General features: G+C 52.3%; 5 protein-coding genes across 5 annotated transcripts in view; 2 read left to right on the top strand and 3 right to left on the bottom strand.

Moving 5' to 3' along the window:
• The window catches only part of H257_16069 (hypothetical protein), a gene marked incomplete at its 5' end in the record, with an annotated part of 31,477 nt that extends 18,884 nt beyond the window's left edge, over positions 1–12,593 (bottom strand). Inside the window, 17 exons of the mRNA XM_009844389.1 lie at positions 29–3,901; positions 3,953–4,048; positions 4,101–4,188; positions 4,251–4,881; positions 4,950–5,588; positions 5,655–5,696; positions 5,756–6,327; positions 6,390–6,842; positions 6,900–6,988; positions 7,069–7,118; positions 7,188–8,090; positions 8,189–11,059; positions 11,113–11,284; positions 11,353–11,558; positions 11,621–11,701; positions 11,755–11,879; positions 11,941–12,593. Of these exons, the coding sequence (XP_009842691.1) occupies positions 29–3,901; positions 3,953–4,048; positions 4,101–4,188; positions 4,251–4,881; positions 4,950–5,588; positions 5,655–5,696; positions 5,756–6,327; positions 6,390–6,842; positions 6,900–6,988; positions 7,069–7,118; positions 7,188–8,090; positions 8,189–11,059; positions 11,113–11,284; positions 11,353–11,558; positions 11,621–11,701; positions 11,755–11,879; positions 11,941–12,593 (11,544 nt within the window). The remainder of the gene's footprint in view (positions 1–28; positions 3,902–3,952; positions 4,049–4,100; positions 4,189–4,250; positions 4,882–4,949; positions 5,589–5,654; positions 5,697–5,755; positions 6,328–6,389; positions 6,843–6,899; positions 6,989–7,068; positions 7,119–7,187; positions 8,091–8,188; positions 11,060–11,112; positions 11,285–11,352; positions 11,559–11,620; positions 11,702–11,754; positions 11,880–11,940) is intronic.
• Positions 12,594–12,685: 92 nt separating this feature from the next.
• Positions 12,686–14,507, top strand: H257_16068 (hypothetical protein). Its single transcript, XM_009844388.1, has 2 exons — positions 12,686–12,733; positions 12,788–14,507. The coding sequence occupies exon 2, from the start codon at positions 13,137–13,139 to the stop codon at positions 14,427–14,429; it is 1,293 nt and encodes a 430-aa protein (XP_009842690.1). The 5' UTR covers positions 12,686–12,733; positions 12,788–13,136; the 3' UTR covers positions 14,430–14,507.
• On the bottom strand, positions 14,342–14,931 carry H257_16067 (hypothetical protein). Its single transcript, XM_009844387.1, has one exon. It carries the CDS (start codon positions 14,868–14,870, stop codon positions 14,526–14,528), a length of 345 nt encoding a protein of 114 aa, XP_009842689.1. The 5' UTR covers positions 14,871–14,931; the 3' UTR covers positions 14,342–14,525.
• A 189-nt stretch (positions 14,932–15,120) lies between these two features.
• H257_16066 (hypothetical protein) lies at positions 15,121–18,482 on the top strand. Its single transcript, XM_009844386.1, has 4 exons — positions 15,121–15,490; positions 15,536–15,868; positions 15,924–15,998; positions 16,571–18,482. The coding sequence occupies exons 1-4, from the start codon at positions 15,155–15,157 to the stop codon at positions 18,422–18,424; spliced, it is 2,598 nt and encodes an 865-aa protein (XP_009842688.1). The 5' UTR covers positions 15,121–15,154; the 3' UTR covers positions 18,425–18,482.
• Positions 18,483–18,925: 443 nt separating this feature from the next.
• The window catches only part of H257_16065 (hypothetical protein), a gene marked incomplete at both ends in the record, with an annotated part of 4,446 nt that continues 4,118 nt past the window's right edge, over positions 18,926–19,253 (bottom strand). The window contains 2 exons of the mRNA XM_009844385.1: positions 18,926–19,061; positions 19,113–19,216. Of these exons, the coding sequence (XP_009842687.1) occupies positions 18,926–19,061; positions 19,113–19,216 (240 nt within the window). The remainder of the gene's footprint in view (positions 19,062–19,112; positions 19,217–19,253) is intronic.

The following is a 19,253-nucleotide window of genomic DNA, read 5'->3' as shown; positions in this document are numbered from 1 at the left end:
ATATATATATATCGGACATCGGACATACCAATGAGTTGGAAACATATGCTTGAATAAAGTACGACGTGTTTTGTTGCAGGCCACCAACAATACACCGACCAATAAAGGGAAAAACCTCGGTGGTAGTGTTCCCCGAGCAACCGACTTTGAACGTCGCGTTGTCGCATATGGAGCTGCGGTACATGACGGTAAAGTTCTCAATGGCAGCGCCTCCGTCGTAGAATGGAGCTGGAATGGCAATACCTAGCGACCCTCCCGTGATTCGAAACGTGTCGACGTGGGTCGGAGCGTACGGAACGTCCACGGCCGCCGTGGTAAAGTTGAACTGAAAGCTGGTGCTTTCCAGTTGCGCCGCGTTCGTACACGTTATGGCCATGGTATATATCGTTTGAGGGGTTAAATTGGGGATAGTGTAGGGGAACTGAAATGGCACCGACGCTTGCAACACCAACGTCGTGAGGTTTGAGTCCAAGTTGTAGTTCCATACCCGACACGAGCGGAGGCCAACACCGCCGTCACCGAGCGAATCCATCGACCACTGCAGTGTGATCCAGGTCGCGTACGTGCCCACCACCGTCGCACTCGTCGGCGGTGCAGGCGAGGTGGCAGGTAGTGTCTGCATGATCAATGGAAGTGTCCAGATGGAGCTGCCGTTCACGTTGATCGCTGACGCTTGGGCAGAATACACCGTGTCGGCCTTCAAGCCTCGGACCAGGTACGATGTGTTGGTTGTGGTAAAGTGGTAGCTCGGCGGATATATCGACACATTATACATAACGTCCCATACTGACACGCATCCAGTGTACTTTGGAGGGTCCCATGACAACAAGATGCTGCCACCAGACAAGGCTGTGGACTGCATGTTGGCTGGAGGATCAGGGGTGCCAACTGTCGAGTCCCACACGTGAATTTGCATTCGCGGCGTTGATCGTATCTTGGACGACGGGCTGGATGACCCTAGCTCCAACGTGATTGTATCTGGGAGATTGAAACCTTGCGATACAGTGATGGGCACGGGAATGTACTTGACATGTTCGCCCACTGCAAATGTAGCATTGGCTTGGAACATCCCGCCAGGAAGATGGTACGATGCAGACGAAGATGTGACTGTAAAAGCCACCACCGTCGACGACAGGTCGCGGTGAACTCCCACAGACACGCTCGAGCAGTTTTCAAACACTGTCACATCCAGCAATGTGAACATCACCACGGAACTGTCTAGATTGTCGTTGACGTGAATCACAACCCGAGACGTTTGCAAAGTAAATGTTGACGATGGAAGGATGTCGCCTGTGATGTTGTACGCTGGGGTGTAGTCTGCGATAGAGGGCAACAGCACACGCAAGATCATTTCACGCTGGCCGGCTTGGAATGTCAAGGTCGAGTTCGTTGCCACACAAGGCGACACAAGGCATGGCGTGCAGATCAACGTGACAGTGTCACATGCGTAGAAGTTGGTCAGCGCAATCGACACAGTTTGAACCGAATTGCTGTACACCCCATATCGTTGTAGTACGAGAATAGCACTACCTCCTTCCGACCCCACGACACTGGCAGCGCTCCACGTCATCGCATTGGGTGGGTTTGGATCTGCGACTGTCATGGAATACGACACGGACGTCCCGAGCACCGATGCCCCAAATCCCCGAACAAGACTGGCATTCATAGAGTATGGTAGAATGTACCCGCCGTCGTCCACAGGCAAGCGTATCTGCACCACTTTAGAGCGTTCGCCAGGCAGGAACGTGACCAAATTGGAGCAAATGGGCTGCATCACGATGGAATATTCAGCCATGTTGGACGACACGGCGCTGGACAGTTTTGATTTCAACTGGCATGTCGTGGTGGATGGCTTAAAGTGAAACCCCACACATGTGGCAGTGCGGTGGCACAGCGCGTAGCAGTCGACATCAGTCAAAGTAGACGCAGTGCCGAGGTTGCTGTCTGTAAAATCCACGCCATCATACCGTTCGGTGCATTGGGGCGACGGCACGCCCGAGATGACGTTGGAGCTGGCCACCGAATTCAACGGATACGCCTTCAATTTACATGTGACAGAGGCCGACACGTACGAATAGGCCCCGCAGCCACTAGTGTTGGCGCACAACTGGCAACACTCGGCCTGCGAAATGCCAATCTTTTGAGAAATATCGTTCCCAAGGAACTCTGTGCCCGCGACTTGCCATCCACACAACGAGGTAGGAACAGCACACTTTAACGTCATGGCATCGCACACGTACGCTTCGCTGCTGCTGCGGTTGCTCCCAATCGAAACGGATACTGATTCGGAGAACGCCAAGCCAAAGTCTCTTGTGATGGTTGCGTTGACCACAGCACCTTTGGTTACGCTGAGGCTCGATGGGGGCACCCAGTTGAACGTTCCATGTACTGCCGAGTAGTCGTCAATATTGAGGTACATGGTAGGGTTGTTTGCGATGGTGGCTCCAGATGGGACACTGGTGAGACTGATGCTGATGGTGTACGCTGTGGCGGAGGTAGGCACGACGACTGAGATCGTCGCCTCGGTGTCGCCAGCATTAAACGAAATGAGTTGGGGCGTCGCACAGTTTCGATTTGGCACTAGCGCGGCAATCCACCACCCCAAGTTGGGCGTCGTGAGGGCATACTTGATGTAGCACAAGTTGGTAAACGAGCTATAGTACAGCCCCACACAGTTTGAATTGGCCACACAATTCGCCAAGCAATCCAACTCGTTGCTTTCTGTTGTATGGGAGATGTCGTTGCCTGCAAAGTTGACACCGGCAAGGCGGGCGTAGCACTTTGTCGTTATAAGGCCTGTCACGCGGCCACTTTCAATTGTAGCGTCTGGCACTGCGTCCTTCAAATAGCACGCGCTAGATGGAACCCACGTGAACGACTGACACCAGTCCAAGCTCACACACTCGGCAGCGCATGCATCGGCACTAAACTGGCTTGTTTGCAATCGGTCGCTGCCGACTACATCCACGTCCATAAACAAATAGCTCCGTCGCTTCGGAGCACACACTCGGGACACGCTGTCGCAGGTGTATTCTTGGTCGCTAGAGAGCGCAATGGCCACGGTTTCGTCGTATTGAATGCCGTTCTGCCGCACGATTGTCAGGTCGACAGTCGATCCAAATGAGCCAACAACCGTGTGTGATTTCCACTTGAACGTGCGCGCCAACGCCCCGGACGTGGTCACGTTGAACGTCGTCGCAGGGCCGATTCCACCCACACCAAGAGACGCCACATGGATCACATAACTGGTCGAGACATTCAATTTCGCCATGGACAGTGGAGCGCATGCGGTGGACGGGTACCCAAGGCCAACGCCAGTATATGTTGTCGAAGCCACAACTCGATTTCCACTGGTTGGACTCAGGACGTCCAGTTGATATGCTAGCACCTCGCTGCCGTACGTTTGAGTTGGCGCAAACAGGCACAGGTTGATGCTGTACTCTGTCACAGACTGCGCTTCAACTCGAGGCGGGTCGGGGATGCCAGGCAAGGTCGCAAATTGCGCAGACGTCCACAAGGATGAGTTCACCGTGCGGGCTCTTACAAGGTACACCCTTCCTGGTTGCAACGAGCCAACACTGGACAAGGTTGAAGGTGAGCATGGAAAGGCCGTGGACACGGCAGTACTTTGGTCCAGAATTTGGCATTCAAATATGGAGCTGGACGAACTAGTCGAGGACATCTGGCAAGATGGAGACACTTGAAGCACAAACGACGTGGCGTTCAACGTCAAGAGCGAAATCGAAGGCTGCACTGTTGTGTTGCCATATACACGCGGTACAGCCGTCAGGTTGGCTAAGGTTTGGCCATACATGTTGCGCCCAATCACGTAACATGAGTAGTCGACGTTCGCCTGCGATAAGGGGTTGCACATGGCAAAATCCAACAGGCACGACGAGACCTAGTCCATATTAATAATAGACCAGTGTATGTACAGTATACACAGGTATACCATGTTTGCAGTTGGGGTGCACGTGCTCAGGGTTATCGAAGTGCTATTGCTCGTACAAATGATATTGTACTCGAAGATGGCATTCCCGCCTTGGTGCTACAATCATATAACGACAATATCAAAACTATATATATATAAATTGACATGCCTTTGGATAGTCCCAACTGAACATGAGTAGTCCATTCACATCTTGAACATTTCGCAGTTGGATTGCATCAGGAGGGATGCCAGCGCCGCTAAGACAAGGATATATACCCAAATGAAAACATGCAAAACCAATACATGTTTCACCACGTACAGTGTGTTGGTTATGACCGTGGTGGTCGTTGTACTGTATCCCATATTGTTGACCACATAGGCTTCAACCAAGTACGCAGTGGACGCCACGAGGTCGTTTACATTACACTCGGGCGACGGTGACAAGCACACGGACCGCCGAAACCCTTTTTTGCCGCAAAGAGTCGTAGCACCGGAGCTGGTATGTGTGCACTTCATCCCATTTTGCCCAATGCACGATGAGTTGGGGGAACTGCCGTCAGCATCCATAACAATGTCACACATCGAGCACTCGTTGCCTGTCGCAGACAACTCTGCATTGTAGCACGCTTCGATCGATATGACGTCGACCCCGTACTGGAACGCCATGTACCCCCCAGATTCCAGCGGCGGTTGCAGTGCCAGCACCACAAAATCACTTCCTGCTGTCACCACCTGCACACCCCGTGGAGCCGACGGAAGGGAAGGTCCTGTGGTGGTAGCGCGAACGGAGTTATGATATGGACTACTTTGGGCGGCCTCGGTTAGCACGGAAATATAAAACTCCTTTGAAGTATTGTATGGAAGGGATGTCAGTGTAAACCGAGGACTTGTGACATGTTGGACCAAAGCCAAGTTGAAAGACAACGGCAACACTTGATACACATTGAATCCTACCAACCACCACTCCCTCAGTCAGTATATTTATATATATATATCAAACATATAGATGTGCACTTACCCAACACGGTAGATCCGCCCGATTCTACTGGGGGTAGCCACTGCACGGTTATAGTACTGGCGGTAGTCTCCACGCTGATATTCTGAATTGGTCCTGGAGTAGATGGCCCTCGTGTTCTCAAGGACAAGCTAGGACTGGCACGTGTAGTTCCAAAGTTGGTCACCATTGCACACTGAGCGTCGTAGTTTGTGTTGGCAGTGAGGTTGGATGCCATGAAAACATCGCGAGAAATGGCTTGAACTGACACATTGTTCATGTACACCACGTAGCCGACGAGCGTCGCTCCGTTCATGTCGTGCGGCTGGGCGCAGCGAATGTAGCTGGTGCTGGCGGTAGCGTTGAGCATGTGGATAGAAGGAGGCGACTGGGGCAAAGCGGCAGCAAGGGTGGTGACACTGGTGACTCGTCCAAACCCGATCAAGTCTTGCCAGCTGTGGCACACCATGTCGTCTGTCACGGCCACTACTTGGATGTTGTAGGTAGTGTGGGGCAAGATGGGCATGGTTTGTGAGGGGTTGGTGTAGAATAGATCAAACGTCAAGCTCTCGTCTGGCGTGTGGATGGTCTTGGCTGCTAGTGTCCAATTGGTCGAATTCCACGTCGACAGGTAGATGTAAAAACCAACAATGTTGTAGCCGCCTACACACACCAAATGTATATTGGGAATATTCACAATATATATATATATATACGCGCATAGGTTACCTGTATCCAATGGCCGGTCAATGGAAATTGAGATGGATCCACCTAAATTAGACCCATATTGGATGTTCAGACAATTGAATTACTTTGGCAGGAGGTCGTACCCGTAGCTTGTCGCAGGTACGGTGTGGGGACATATGGATGGAAGAGAGACTTGACATGTGTTCGGACTTGAAATAATTCACTCATGGAGCTTTCAAGACCGAGGGTATTGGTCACCGAGGCGCGCAAGTCGATGGTGGCATTGCTGGGTAGGTGGTACACCCAAATCTCAAAGCTGTTTGTGGCTCTGTCCAACGTCCCACCTCGTGCCACCACTTCATACTTGCCCCAGTGGAACTGTTCAATCGTTATGGACGACAGTGGGGCGCCGCCGACATCAGAGATTCCTCCCACTTGCACTTGCACTGCACCGGAAGTTGTGACAAGGGCAGCCAGCGACGTCGGAGCCGACGGCTTTGCACTGGTGGTACTGTTCATGGCGAGAACAAGGGTTTCACTGGGAGGGCCATCCCCCAATGCATTGGTGGCCACAATCGACAGCAGGTACGTAGTGTTGGAGAGAAGGTTGAACAAGGTGGTTTCGTACACATTGGACACTTTCGACACGCGAAATCCATTCACGTACAGTGTAAAGTACAGGCATGGCAGGCCCCCAGTATCATACTCTGGCATCCTAGTACGAAATAATATGAGGATATGAAAGAAGCTACTGTAGGTATATATATATATATCTACCACTGAATACGAGCACTTGTTTGGTGGAGTTGCGCTGTCACATTCAAGACAGCGCCTGGGCGAGTGGGGGCAGTTGTCTTCACCACCAAGATCGTCGATACGTCGAAACTCTTGCCAGACACGGTTTCGTAGTGTAGTCGAACGCTGTAGCTCGTGGCTGGACTCAGCCGATTCAATTGGAATCGACCGATTGAATACGTCCTTGCAACCGTGTCACATATCCCGCCATAGGCCAAGGAGCCATCGAGCATACACGGTGTGTTGCAATAGAGCGCGTCCACGGGCCGACTGGACCTCCTCCCACTGCCACACATGCAAACACCACCGCGAGACAAGCTAAACTGCTGGCTCACGCGGCTACGCACCGCCGTGACATTCTGCACAAGGAAGTGGTTGCCATGGCCACTGCTATCGACGCCACTCACGTCGGCACTTGCATTCGACTTGGCCAGCCTACACGTTTGGCAAAGTTAGCGCGTTCGAATGGTCCATATTAACATAACATTCTACCTCAAATGCAACACAATATCCCGTGCGACATCGTTGTCGTCCTGCAGTACTGCTTGCGCTGATACATAGTTGTATGGCCACAATCGGACCTAATATACGCCATATAGTGACAGGGAGTTTTTGACTTGGCATATATGGCGTTTGTATATGATTTTCGATATTTGCATACCTGGTCCACCAATGCTTCCAATGCAGAGTATTCCAGCCCGTACATGGAATCTACCATATATGCCACGACATGAATCATGTCCATAATCTTCGATATATCAAATATATATTTATATATACCTCGTCCAATTTGAAGGATTCCAAGGGTAGCTGTCGTAGTAGTAGCACACGATGGCAACGCGTCGACTTGAGCGATGGCCACACCGTTCACAGACACGACAACCGCCCTCGTACTGGACGACCATGCAAACGCCAGCTCAAGCCACTCGTTCGTGGGCAATATGTACGGAATGTCTTGGCGTGTCGCACAGGTCTGGATTCGTAAGCCACTTGCAGAGCAACTGGCGGCAATTGTCTGTTGTCCAAACATAAACAGCAACGAATTCGACGGACTCGTGTGGTTGATCCAAATGGACATGCCAAGTGTCCAATCTGGCAAGTCGAACACTGTCAAGCTGCGCAGAACTGACAGCCCCGTGAGACGACCTTGGGTGTCGGCTGTAAAGCAGTCGGCCGCGCACGAAGATGGAGTGGCCGACTCCGTCGCTGGGATTTCCAGCGCCAAGGTGTTGCCGATACGGCATCCCGTCGACACAATCCCCTGCCCAGAATACGCCACAGATTCGTCGCCTTGTCCTTCTTGGCCAAGGTACACCGTGTACTCGACCACTTGTTCGTTGTCGGCGTTGCCAGTGTTATACTGATGGTACAGCACCATCGCGCCGCCCGTCACTGCCTCCAGCACGAGCTCGCCGTGGATATCTCCCCCTCCTTTGGACTGGAATATGGACATGTTTTGCAGCGATACGTCGTCGTCAAAGTACGAGTCGGCGGTAAACACAAGCTGGAATGCATCATACAAGCCCGCTGACTCGTTGGCCAAAAACTCCAAGTGTTTTGGTTGCCACTTGCCAAGCTCGACGGCTTGGTCACTGGACCAGGTCAAGAGCACGATCGAGGTGTTGGATGAGGGAGGTACAGCAATGACGACGCCCACCACTTGAGTTGTTAGGGAAGCATGTTCTACACCATCATCATCGTTGTAGATTTATATATATATATATATATATATATTGAATTGGTGCAAGGTAGAAGACACGCTGATGTAAGGACATTCGTACCAGAATCGATGCGATACATAAAGTCAATAGCAACGTTGTGTGACGAGGTAAAGAAGGGCAGACTGAGCAAGGTCGCCCTGGACAACACCGACGGCTGGGTATCCATAGGAATATACCATGTAACTCGCGCCGACGTGGCAGATCTGCACGTGGACGCCAACCATTCTGTATGCGACATCGTTTGAGTGCGGGTAAATGCGACGTCCACGCTTCCAACGAACGCCTGTGACGGCGTGACCATCAGCCGCATAAACTCGATGTCTGGTGGAATCCTGACAATCCCATCACACGAGGTCGGGTTGTACTCGAACGACAAGGCAGGTCCACTTGAGCTGGTCACGTTGATGTCAAGTGCAATACACGGAACCATGGCAAATGTAATCACGGTGGTGAGCCAGTCGTGGTTGGTGGTGGAGACGCGGAATTCGCTGGGCGTTTGGCCTGGGAGGTCGGCTTGAAACAGTGTCACATGCATCGGATTCGCAACACACGATGGAAGTATCGCGTTATTCGTCGGGCTGTCGGCAATGCAAGGAAGGAGCATGTCCATCCAATCAAGCGCGACGTGCGACGACGTGCCGCCAGTGGATTGCTTGACAGCCTCCAGCGTAAACGAGATCATCGGAGGTATGTCGGTCGTGTTTTGGACCAAGAGCGTGTCATTCACGAACGAGTGGTTGGTTCCTGTGACGAGGTTGTACGTGCACGACATATTGTAACTCTGCGACAACGTCGACCCTCGCCAGCGTACACTCAAATTCGAGCACGGAGCCAACTTCACAGACACGTCCAGCGATGTCGTCGTCGGGTCGTCCAGGAGAAACACAGGCAACGACAGCTGCGTTCGGCATGTGGATGCAGAGGATGCGATGATGGCGCTGGGATACGGCGCAATCAGCAGCGGCACCACTGGAATGCAATCCCGAGGTTGGGATGTTGTGATTTCTGTGACAACTACATGGCCACTCGAGTATGTTTTCATCACAAGGCGAATGATCAAGACGGTCAACGGATCCACGGGCGTGATGGAAATCCTCGTCGCACATGGGAGATTGGTCCATGTCCACGAAGGTTGGCCGGCATACGTCGTCGCATGTATTATCGACGTCGTCGCATTGGTTGCCACCGATGCAACTGGAGCGGAAAAGAAGACTTGCACTTCGCTCCACACAACCGGAAGATCAAGTCCAACAGCAAAGTACTCTAGCGGATAGAGCTGAACAATGCCGTCTTTATCAGTGGCCATGGCGGACACTTTCGTGGTTGTTATATGGACGTCGTCCAGTGCATCAATCGTGTCGATAGTTTCCCCCGCGAGCAACCGCACGATGGACGACTGAGCATAGGTAGAGGAGCCGTTGAATACGCAGAACGATCCGTGCAGTGTCACATACAGCGTCCCAGCATGTGGTGTTGGAACCATCGAAATCGTCGTGTTCGCTGCGATGGTGGTCGAGGTCCACGACCCACTGAGCCAATCAAACGGTTGGTTGTCATCGTCTACTTCCGATACAAACACGTTTTGAAGAGATACCCCGGTCCAGTCCAGTGTCACAGAAAGCGAAGACATATCGACCACATCCATCGACTCATGAAACATCATGACGCACGATTCAATCCACTCGCTCAGGTGAAATGTGTACACGGACTCGTTAAAGAACGCCATTGACGTAAACAGTCGCCCTGGCAACATGATCGAAGCAGCGTCGAGATGGCGTCGGGACGACGGGGCCTCGTGCCGGATGAAGCTATCGACGTCCACCGCAATCTCTTGCACTGTGGGCTCCACCACGGCTACCCCGGGTGTTTCGATAGCCGACTCCAATGGTACTTCATTCAATGACCTCCACAATGGTAAATCAGGTGACGAAGATGGAACTTCCAGAACATTGGCCAGGACACGTGGCGCCATCCGAGGCGAGTACACTGGGTCGTGCAGGTGTAGGCTCAAGTACGTCGAATATGCATAGTCCACAGGTCCAAGTGTCCATTGGGCCTGCCACGTCACGGCAATGGTTCCAATATACCCCGAAATGCCGTGAAAGTAGATGGATGCTGGCCATTCAAAGAACTCTGCTCTTTGAAGTCCTTGTGTCCCATCGAAGGTGGAGGTCGATGGCAGCAGCATCGTGTGGTCAGCATTTGTCGACGTGAGGGTGTGTACGCTGTCCCATGTCAATATAAACCGCACGGGGCCAGTGGGAACGTTCGGCCACACTTTGTCACATGACGGAATGGCCACCACAAGGTCCTCAGACGACGGCGATAACTCGACCACGTGACGTACACGAGGTTCAATCCACGCCAACATGATCGCACCCAACACTGTCACATTGCGTTTATGCGATACCGTTCGCTGAAGCAGGGTTAGGTTGACGCTGCCGGTAAAGTTGTGTCGCATGGTCAGTCGAAGCACAACAGATGACAAAGGACGTGCATTCATGTGGAGATTCAGCCAATGGCGGTTGCACGCGGTTGCATCCGACTGTATCGCAACAGTATTAAAGGAGTGATGGTCAATCAACTCCATCACATCCATGGTGCCATTGTCGGTTTCAAACCCGAGTTGAAACAAAGCCGGCAACAACCACGTCACAGCTAGGTCCACACCGTGGTTGCGCTCGGCGAGTCCATTTTTCACCCGCCATTGAACCGTGGGCGTGACATGCTGGCTACCCGTGGACCTGCCATCGTTCAACACTCGGTGGGATGGACTTGTGGGTTGGCGGGAGCTGCTGGATACGGTGAGCACCGGCAGACCCGTGGCGCTGTCCAGCTTGGGGTACCACCTTGCGTTCGACTGGGCGTTGTAATAGCCACATGCGCCAGGCGATGTCAGAGCGCATACAACACTGTCAGACGACAAATATGCTATGTAAACAACATACCATGAGCAATCCCATGTATGGAACGAGGCATTGTACCATCTTGGAGAACAGGTAGAAATGTCTGCGAAGGAGGCTGCGACAGTGTCGTGCTGTTGTTGTCGACGGGTCGGAACGATGTCAATGGGTAAAACACTTGTGGCGCCGGCATGTCGTTGACACGCACGTGGATTTCAAACACATTCGATGCGAGCCATGCGATACAGTTCAACTAACAACCGAACGAGATGATCATGTTGGCTCAAGCCATCGTGTTTTTTGCACGAGTATGATATATACCTGCAGCAATGCAATGGTTGTATCGGTACGATCGTACAATTGAGGATTGAGCACCAAGTCAAATGACGTGGATGGCGTGAAGCTAGTTAGCACCACCACCGCGGAAGATGGATTCAAGAGTAGCCCACGATGGTCTTGGTCCAGCAAGTTCACTTGAATCGACATGGGTTGTATCGATGGCAGGGTGAAGATCTCAATGTGAGCCACTAGGATACATGTACATCATCGCATTTCGAGATTGGCATGAGGTGAATATGGACATACGTACCAGAGCAGGTGCTAGAGGTGAGGGAATCCGCTGCCGTCAAACATTGCAAGTCGCTGTGGTTACTGGCTTGGTCGTCTTCGCCTATATATACTCGTACTGTATGTGGCTTTACACAATAGCATTTCGTCAAGTACCTAAAGGTGCAAATCGAGCGTCGACGGCTCGCACACACATGGCTTCGTTGTCGCTTCGAACGGAGAGGGCTGAAATGGGGACGACTGGACGGGGGTACTTTGGCACGATCCAGCCATTCACGGACCTACAGGATGGACATGTCATGAGGATGTTCACGTGCATCGAGAATCGTTGTCAGGACGTACACTTGAAGCGATGAACTCGTGACTCGAAACTGAATGCGCTGCACGGGTGCGGTCAAAATGGCCAGACTTGTGACGACGATGCTGCTGGTGGTGGTGGCATCACGCCAAGTCGCCTTGTTGCTAGTCGAATTCAACTCGAACGATCCGACGGTGCCGTTTGCATTGTCACGCAAGGTCACGGTGATGGTTTGCCCGACATGCCAGCTTGTCTCGAGCGTGAAATTCGATCCAATGCCTAGCTGCTGCTTGAAGACCTGGGCACCAGCAAGGGCCACCTTTCGATCGTTCGGAGAAAAGTGCTGGCTCTGAGTGTCATTCACTGCGTATGGCTTGGAACACAAGTGCCGGTAAGGGTTGTACAGGTCAAACGCTTCGTTGGCCAACACGCAACACCTTCCATTGTCGGCATCCGGGCAAATCGCCCCGAGCACTGCTGGTTCGCACGACCTGTTTGTAGGCAGGAACGGTGTGAAGTAATCATCGTAGCGCAAGGACGCTGTTGCTGCAACAAGTTGACACGAGTTGCATCCGTTGACATTGCTGAAGCAACTCTCCATGGCGTCGACATCGGCCTGCCAGCAGGTCGTCGTCCCGCCGACCAGCCACAAGCATCCGAGAACGAGCCAAAGGAGCATCGCTTGGGCGAGGCGCATTATACCCGCCCTCTATCGTGGTTCTCGATGGTACTTCCTTGGAAAGAGTTCGTGCGATCTTTACAAACCTTCTTATTTCTGCAAAAGGGATGGTGGCAATCACACATGTTCGAAATCCCATCACACTGGCTGGCCTCCATGTTGTCCACTTGCTCTACATGTAGTACTTACTGGTTAAGCCTCATCTGAGTTAGGGCGTCGGAAGTGTGTCCATCACGCCACTCGAATGCTGCAGGGAAGCAAGCGTCCACGATGACGTCGACGCGACGCCGCCAGCTCTCCAATCCCCGTTCCATGAAGTGTCGCCTATCTTTTTTGTCAACATGATCGAAAAAACCGTAAAACGAGCCAATCACGTGTCTAGGATTTCTTTGAAATTCCTTATTCCAGTATAGTTTTGATATTTACTGTGAGAATTGAATTAGTGTGACAAATAAATCGCGCGCCAAGACACCACCCTCTAAGAATTCAAAAACTGAGTCACCGCGATGGAGCAAGCCTTCTTCGGAGAGATCGGTCGTCATTTTCGAAAAGACCCTGCAGATGAACGTTGTCGCGACGAAAGCGCCTCGCGCCAACAAGCGGAAAGCTTCGTCCAACGTGGCGCTTAGCGGAGGACACTGCAAGGACGAAGGACGCCACGCTATGAATCGACCAAAAAAGGTCCAAGCCACGTCGACCTTGTCGACGCGGCCGAGCAAATCCGTGGATATTCGAGAGAATGGTGCAGATGTTAGCGGGCAACCAATCTCCTTCGTGTGCAAAATGGTGCTGAAGTACATTGACGACATGGAACAAAGCGAGCGCGGTTATCCCATCGTCCTCCGCGCCAACGCTTTGGAATCTAGTCTGGGTCTTCCCCGCAGACGAATCTACGACGTGTTTCACATCCTCCAGGCCATTGGACTGCTCGGCAAAGGGCCTCAACTGTTTCCACCCATTCGGGGGCATCACTACTACGGAGAAGATGCAGTGGTTCCAACCATCGCGAGTGTTAAGGCGAGCGCCGTAGTACTGGTGCACAAGAAGGGGGAAAGACGGTCGAAACCAACCTACCATGCTCCGTCCAAGCTACGCGTGGTCCCACCAGTCCCCAATGTCAACGAGCAAGCGGTACCCAATGGCACCAAACTTCCCGCGCTTTGGCAAGCGACGCAGAAGCTCTTGAAGTGCATTTTCGCTCGTGGCGGGTCGATTAGCTTGCGCGAAATCTACACTTTGGACGACGACAACGATGGATCCTCTTCGAAGAGCCGCCGATATTACGACGTGCTGGCGGTCTTGTCGGCATGCAACATCCTCAAGTTCAACACAGACTCCAAGTTCGACCGAGCCAAGGTCGCCCTCATGAACCCCGCGCTTTTGACCGCTCTGTCGACCCCCATGTCAGCCTTCACCGTGTTTGAACTAATGCGCCTCGAGAACCTTTCGACCATCGCACATGTCCCCAGTCCACACAATCCCAAAGCGACAAGTGACAAGAAACCACGGTTGTGGGCGAAACAAAAGGCGTCCCAGCGCCAACTGATCGTTCACACCGACACTCCGTCGGCCCATGCCGCCTCCTGCGATGGAAATATGCGCGAGTGCCAGGACTCGGTGTCGTTTGCGGGTTTGTTAGACACGTCCCTGTTTGACAACGAGCCATTCGGAGCATTCTACCCGACAACAACAGGACCCGACGACTGTGCGGCGGACGAACCACATCGACCTGTCAACAAGAATGGCCTCAGGTTCCTTCTGTCCCCCTGCAAGCACATGCACGACCACGACGAGTTCTCGTTTGCGCTGTTCCCACTCGATTGTGACAACATGGACGATTTCACCGACTTGTAGGTAGGGTAGTTAGTAGAGTGGTAGATTCAAGTAAGGAATAGCACTGTGTTGGGAAGGAACAAAGTATACGTATCGTGACGAACGGGGTGTAGCATGTTATCCGTGGGTGTCGCGACTATCCTGTGGCGGTTGCTCTCGTTCGGTGAGGCCGTAGTCCCGCACGATGCCGCCAATGCTGATGCGGTAGTCTTGGAAGATCCCATCTCGTCCTTTGGCCTGGGCGAAGCGATGGGACTCGATGTTTCGCCAACGCTGAATGGCCGCTTCGTCCCGCCAAAACGACAGCGACAGCACCTTGTCCGGACTGCTGAGACTCTGAAAGCGCTCGATCGAGGTGAACCCGTCGATGTCCTTCAGCAGCGGCGGAAGGGACGCGGCGATGTCGAGGTACTGTTGCTTGGCATGCGCATGCGGAAACACTTCAAATATCACGGCGATCATGGACGCAGGACGTTCGAAACTGCCGCATCAAGCACGCCGCCATTGTGACGTGGTTTGCCCACCAACTTTCGATTTCACCATATTGGCGGGGGAGCTGAGGAATTCCAACAACAGATTGTGCATATTTGATTAAAATTAATTTTATTACAAGGCTGTTCTATGGTACAGTGGAAATAAAATTCACAGCCAGTCTATTTTGACTTGGCTGTCGCGCAGGTTTTCTTGGTTTCCATTCAATTTAGTCCGTGAACACAACCGAAAAAACGACTGTGGAACGTTGGCGAATGAGCACCACCTCGCTTGACGATGGCAACGAGCGGCACTACCGCCAGAGGCTGGAGGACCTGCAGTTCACAAGGGACCAGGAGCGGGAACTTGCGATGGCCGACGAAGGTGACACCTATGCGGAGCCATACGACGAAGAGCTCGAGTGCGGCCTCCACGTGCCGCATCGTGTGTGGACGGGCTTGTTTCCACATCAAAAGGAAGGGTTGGCGTGGCTGTACAGTCTGCACAAGCAAAACGCAGGTGGTATACTGGGCGACGACATGGGTCTAGGCAAAACCATCCAAATATGCGCGTTCCTGGCGAGCCTCATGTCGATGAAGGTCCTTCATTCGGTACCGTCGTCCATCTGACGCTACCCGTTGCTAACTTCATGGCAGGTCCTGCTGGCATGTCCTGCGTCGGTGCTCTGGCATTGGGTCCGAGAGATGCACAAGTGGTGCCCTGAGATGCGCGTGGTGCTGCTGCACTCGTCTGGCACGGCCACCTGCACGTACGGCACGTCCATCAAGAACGTGTACGCCAAGGGCGGCATGATCGTGACCACGTACGAGAACCTGCGAAGCAACGCCGAGTTTTTGATTCCCAAGGAATGGGATTACGTCATCTTGGACGAAGGCCACAAGATTCGCAACCCCGACGCCGAAATCACGTTGGTCACCAAACAACTGCGCACGGTCCATCGCATCATCCTCACGGGATCGCCCATTCAAGTAAGCAATATATATATATATATATATTGATAGTTGGCTCATGGTGGTTGTGTAGAACCGATTAAAAGAGCTGTGGAGTTTGTTTGACTTTGTCTTTCCAGGCAAACTCGGCACGTTTCCAACGTTTGAGGTATTATTACTCTATATATATTCATCATTCCGTGTCCATACTGTCCTTTTACCCAACATTTGGACTTTTGTGCTGATTCGCCAAATCCATCGATCGATATTTTGTACTTCCTCTGTTCCAGGTTACTGCCGACATTTACTTTGAATTGACACGACAATCGAGCCCTCACTCAATTTGGGCGAATGATACTTTGTTTGAAAGGGAATTGCATGAATTTTCGCAAAAGATTGGTTTATAATCAGCGCTTAAAGCAATTGTAAGCCAATGAAATGTCATGAGTGTTCGATATTGATAGAAATTGAAGAATTACAGCCAATGAAATGCAAATGTCGCCAGTATCTTGGAACATGCGAATTTTGAAATGTCGGCAGTAACCTGGAACAGAGGAACTTTGTACGTAAAAACGGGATACCAATCACACTAATTAAAGTCGCACACTAAATCGAGTTTGATGGGTTGAACTGATGATTTTCTGCAATCTGATTGGCTCAATATTACTGCCTCCAGTTTATTATCAAACACAACAATATCATGTGTTTGGTATATTTTTTCGTCTATATCGTTTCAATTAGGACGAGTTTGTGCTGCCGATTCGGCATGGCGGGTACGCGAATGCGTCAAAGATGCAAATTCTCATGGCGTACAAGTGCGCGATGGTGCTTCGCGACATCATGGCCCCGTACATGCTTCGTCGCATGAAGAAAGACGTGCAGATCGCCACGGATTTGCCGCACAAGATCGAGCAAGTGATCTTTTGCAGCCTCTCCAGTGCGCAGCGGTCAGCGTACAAACTGTTTCTGTGTTCATCCGAAGTGCGGTCCGTCCTGGCGCGGGAGGTCAAGCCATTCCGGGCACTCACGATGCTACGCCACATTTGCAACCACCCCGATTTGGTGAGCAATGCGGCCGAACATGTCACGAAACCCCATCACATTTCAATCGACAACTTGGACGACGATTATGGCGCAATCGACCAGAGCGGCAAGCTTCAAGTGCTAGACACAATCCTCCGGGTGTGGAAAGGTCAGAACCACCGCGTGCTGATCTTTGCCCAGCATCGGCGCACCGTCGACATATTGGCCAAGATGATGCGGCAATTGCAGTACATGTATTGCCGGCTGGATGGCACGACGGCGGTGCGGGAGCGGCAGGCGCTTATCGATGCATTCAATGCGCCCGACAGTTGCTTGTTTGTGTTCCTGCTCACGACTCGCGCAGGCGGTATCGGCGTCAACTTGACCGGAGCGGACCGCGTGGTGATTTTTGATCCGGACTGGAACCCGAGCACCGACATGCAGGCGCGGGAGCGGGCATGGCGCCTCGGGCAGACCAAACCCGTGACCATCTACCGGTTGATCACCTCCGGCACGATCGAGGAAAAGATCTACCACCGGCAGCTGTTCAAGCAGTACTTGATGAACAAGGTGCTGCGGGACCCCAAGCAGAAGCGATGCTTTAACCACAACACGCTCGCGGATTTGTTTGTGCTTACCGACGCAGCCGACTTGGCCAAGGACGAGCATGGCCACGCCATGCAAACCACGGGCACCGAAACCGGCGACTTGTACCTACACGGGCATGTGGACGTGGCAGCCGAGGTGGCGACGCTGCAGGCGCAACTGGGCGACGCGGCGCGGGTCGTTGTCCGGGCATCGGAAGAGGCGAAGAAGCACAAGGTGACCGATGGCGAGGCGGATGAGGTCGAAGACGAGCAGGATGGCAAGGACGATGGCAAGGACGACAACACAGACAACACGGAGATCCTCAAGGCGTTGATGGAAGGCGGCGCGATCAGCGGCGTATTCAGCCAAGACAGCGTCGAAAGCGACGGCGTACACAACCAAGAAGCCGACTTGATTCAAATCGAGTCGACCAAGGTGGCGCAGCATTCTCTCAGTACACTGCGGCAGTCATGCAGCGCCATCCGCCAGCAACGCTCGGACCAGTTTGAAGTCACATGGACCGGGCGCAGCGGCAGCGCGGGCCTCCCGTCGACCCCCGCCAAACGCTTTGGAACTAAAATCGCACACACGATCAAGCGCAAATCCGTCACGAATGGCAGTTCTAAGGCAGGGAATAGTGGCTTGGGCCAGCACCACCAAGAGGTGGCAGTTGAGAGTGAAAAGATGCTCAAACGTATGAAAATGCGGCGACTGGCGGTCGACACGGGCGTCCAGTACTCTAGTAGTGCGAAAGCGTCATCAGCAGTGGTTCAATATGGATCCGTGGACGAACTGACCAAGAAATTGCATGCGTTTTTAGCCCACCGCCCCGACGGCGTGCCCACCGACGTGATTGTCCAGACGTTCTGCAACGCCGTATCCCCCAAGGACAAGGACGTTTTTCGTAATTTGCTGCGGAGTATGGCCTCCTGCACTGGCCGCGTGTGGCGGCTCAAGCACGAGTTTTCTACCACTTCGACATAGCATTCGGGTATACTAGTATTAAAACTACTAGTAAGATACGCAGTTTTTTCTATTTGCACTCATGTATTACTACTTGAAAGTAGGAATACTGAAGTCCCCCTACTAGCGGGGGGTATACGGTAGTAGTAAGCTCCTGAACCAGTTCATTATTTGCAGATCAAAAATGACAATATATTGCAAATTTCTATACGTATATTGGATATAAGTTTTACCAGAATCGATTCCAGAATTTTCTAGCAGAACTTCAATATTTGATCAATTTGCATAGAAATCGGAAGGGAGGTGTGGACTTCGTCAGACATCCGTAGGCCGCGAAAATTGACATGTGTCAAGCAAGCACTTCAATCAATACGTATTTACAGTGATGTTCAAATTTCTTCAATGTTATTGGCTCCCGCCTTTACGACTTTCCCTCCAAAATACCTCTACCTCTGCACACACAATCCACACACAATTCAATTCAGCGACATGGTGTTCAACCCTTCTTCCATGCTAGCCAGCCTAGAGGAGCAATCTGTGCGCGACCAGATCTTCTTGAACGAATGTCTCGACCGCTTTGGCCCAGCTGCCGAGGAGCTTGCAGAAGCACCAGACTCGATGCAACCCATAATGGACAAAACTTTGCAAGACGCTGGTCCTGAAGGGTTTCGAGTGATGACCAACTTCACACCTACAGAGTTCGACGTACTGTGGGGTATCATTGAACTCCCGATGCAAGCACGGTGGAATGAAGGCCGCGGCGCCAAGACAAAGACGAGTGCCCGGGATGCCGTATTCATTGCCCTTACCGTCCTAAAGCACTATCAGTCATGGGAGAAGCACGCCTTGG

Source organism: Aphanomyces astaci (genome assembly GCF_000520075.1).
Source record: "Aphanomyces astaci strain APO3 unplaced genomic scaffold supercont1.79, whole genome shotgun sequence".
NCBI classification, from domain to species: Eukaryota; Oomycota; class Saprolegniomycetes; order Saprolegniales; family Verrucalvaceae; genus Aphanomyces; species Aphanomyces astaci.
The sequence above is the reverse complement of the archived record's forward strand: the minus strand, read 5'-3'. Positions and strand labels throughout refer to the sequence as shown.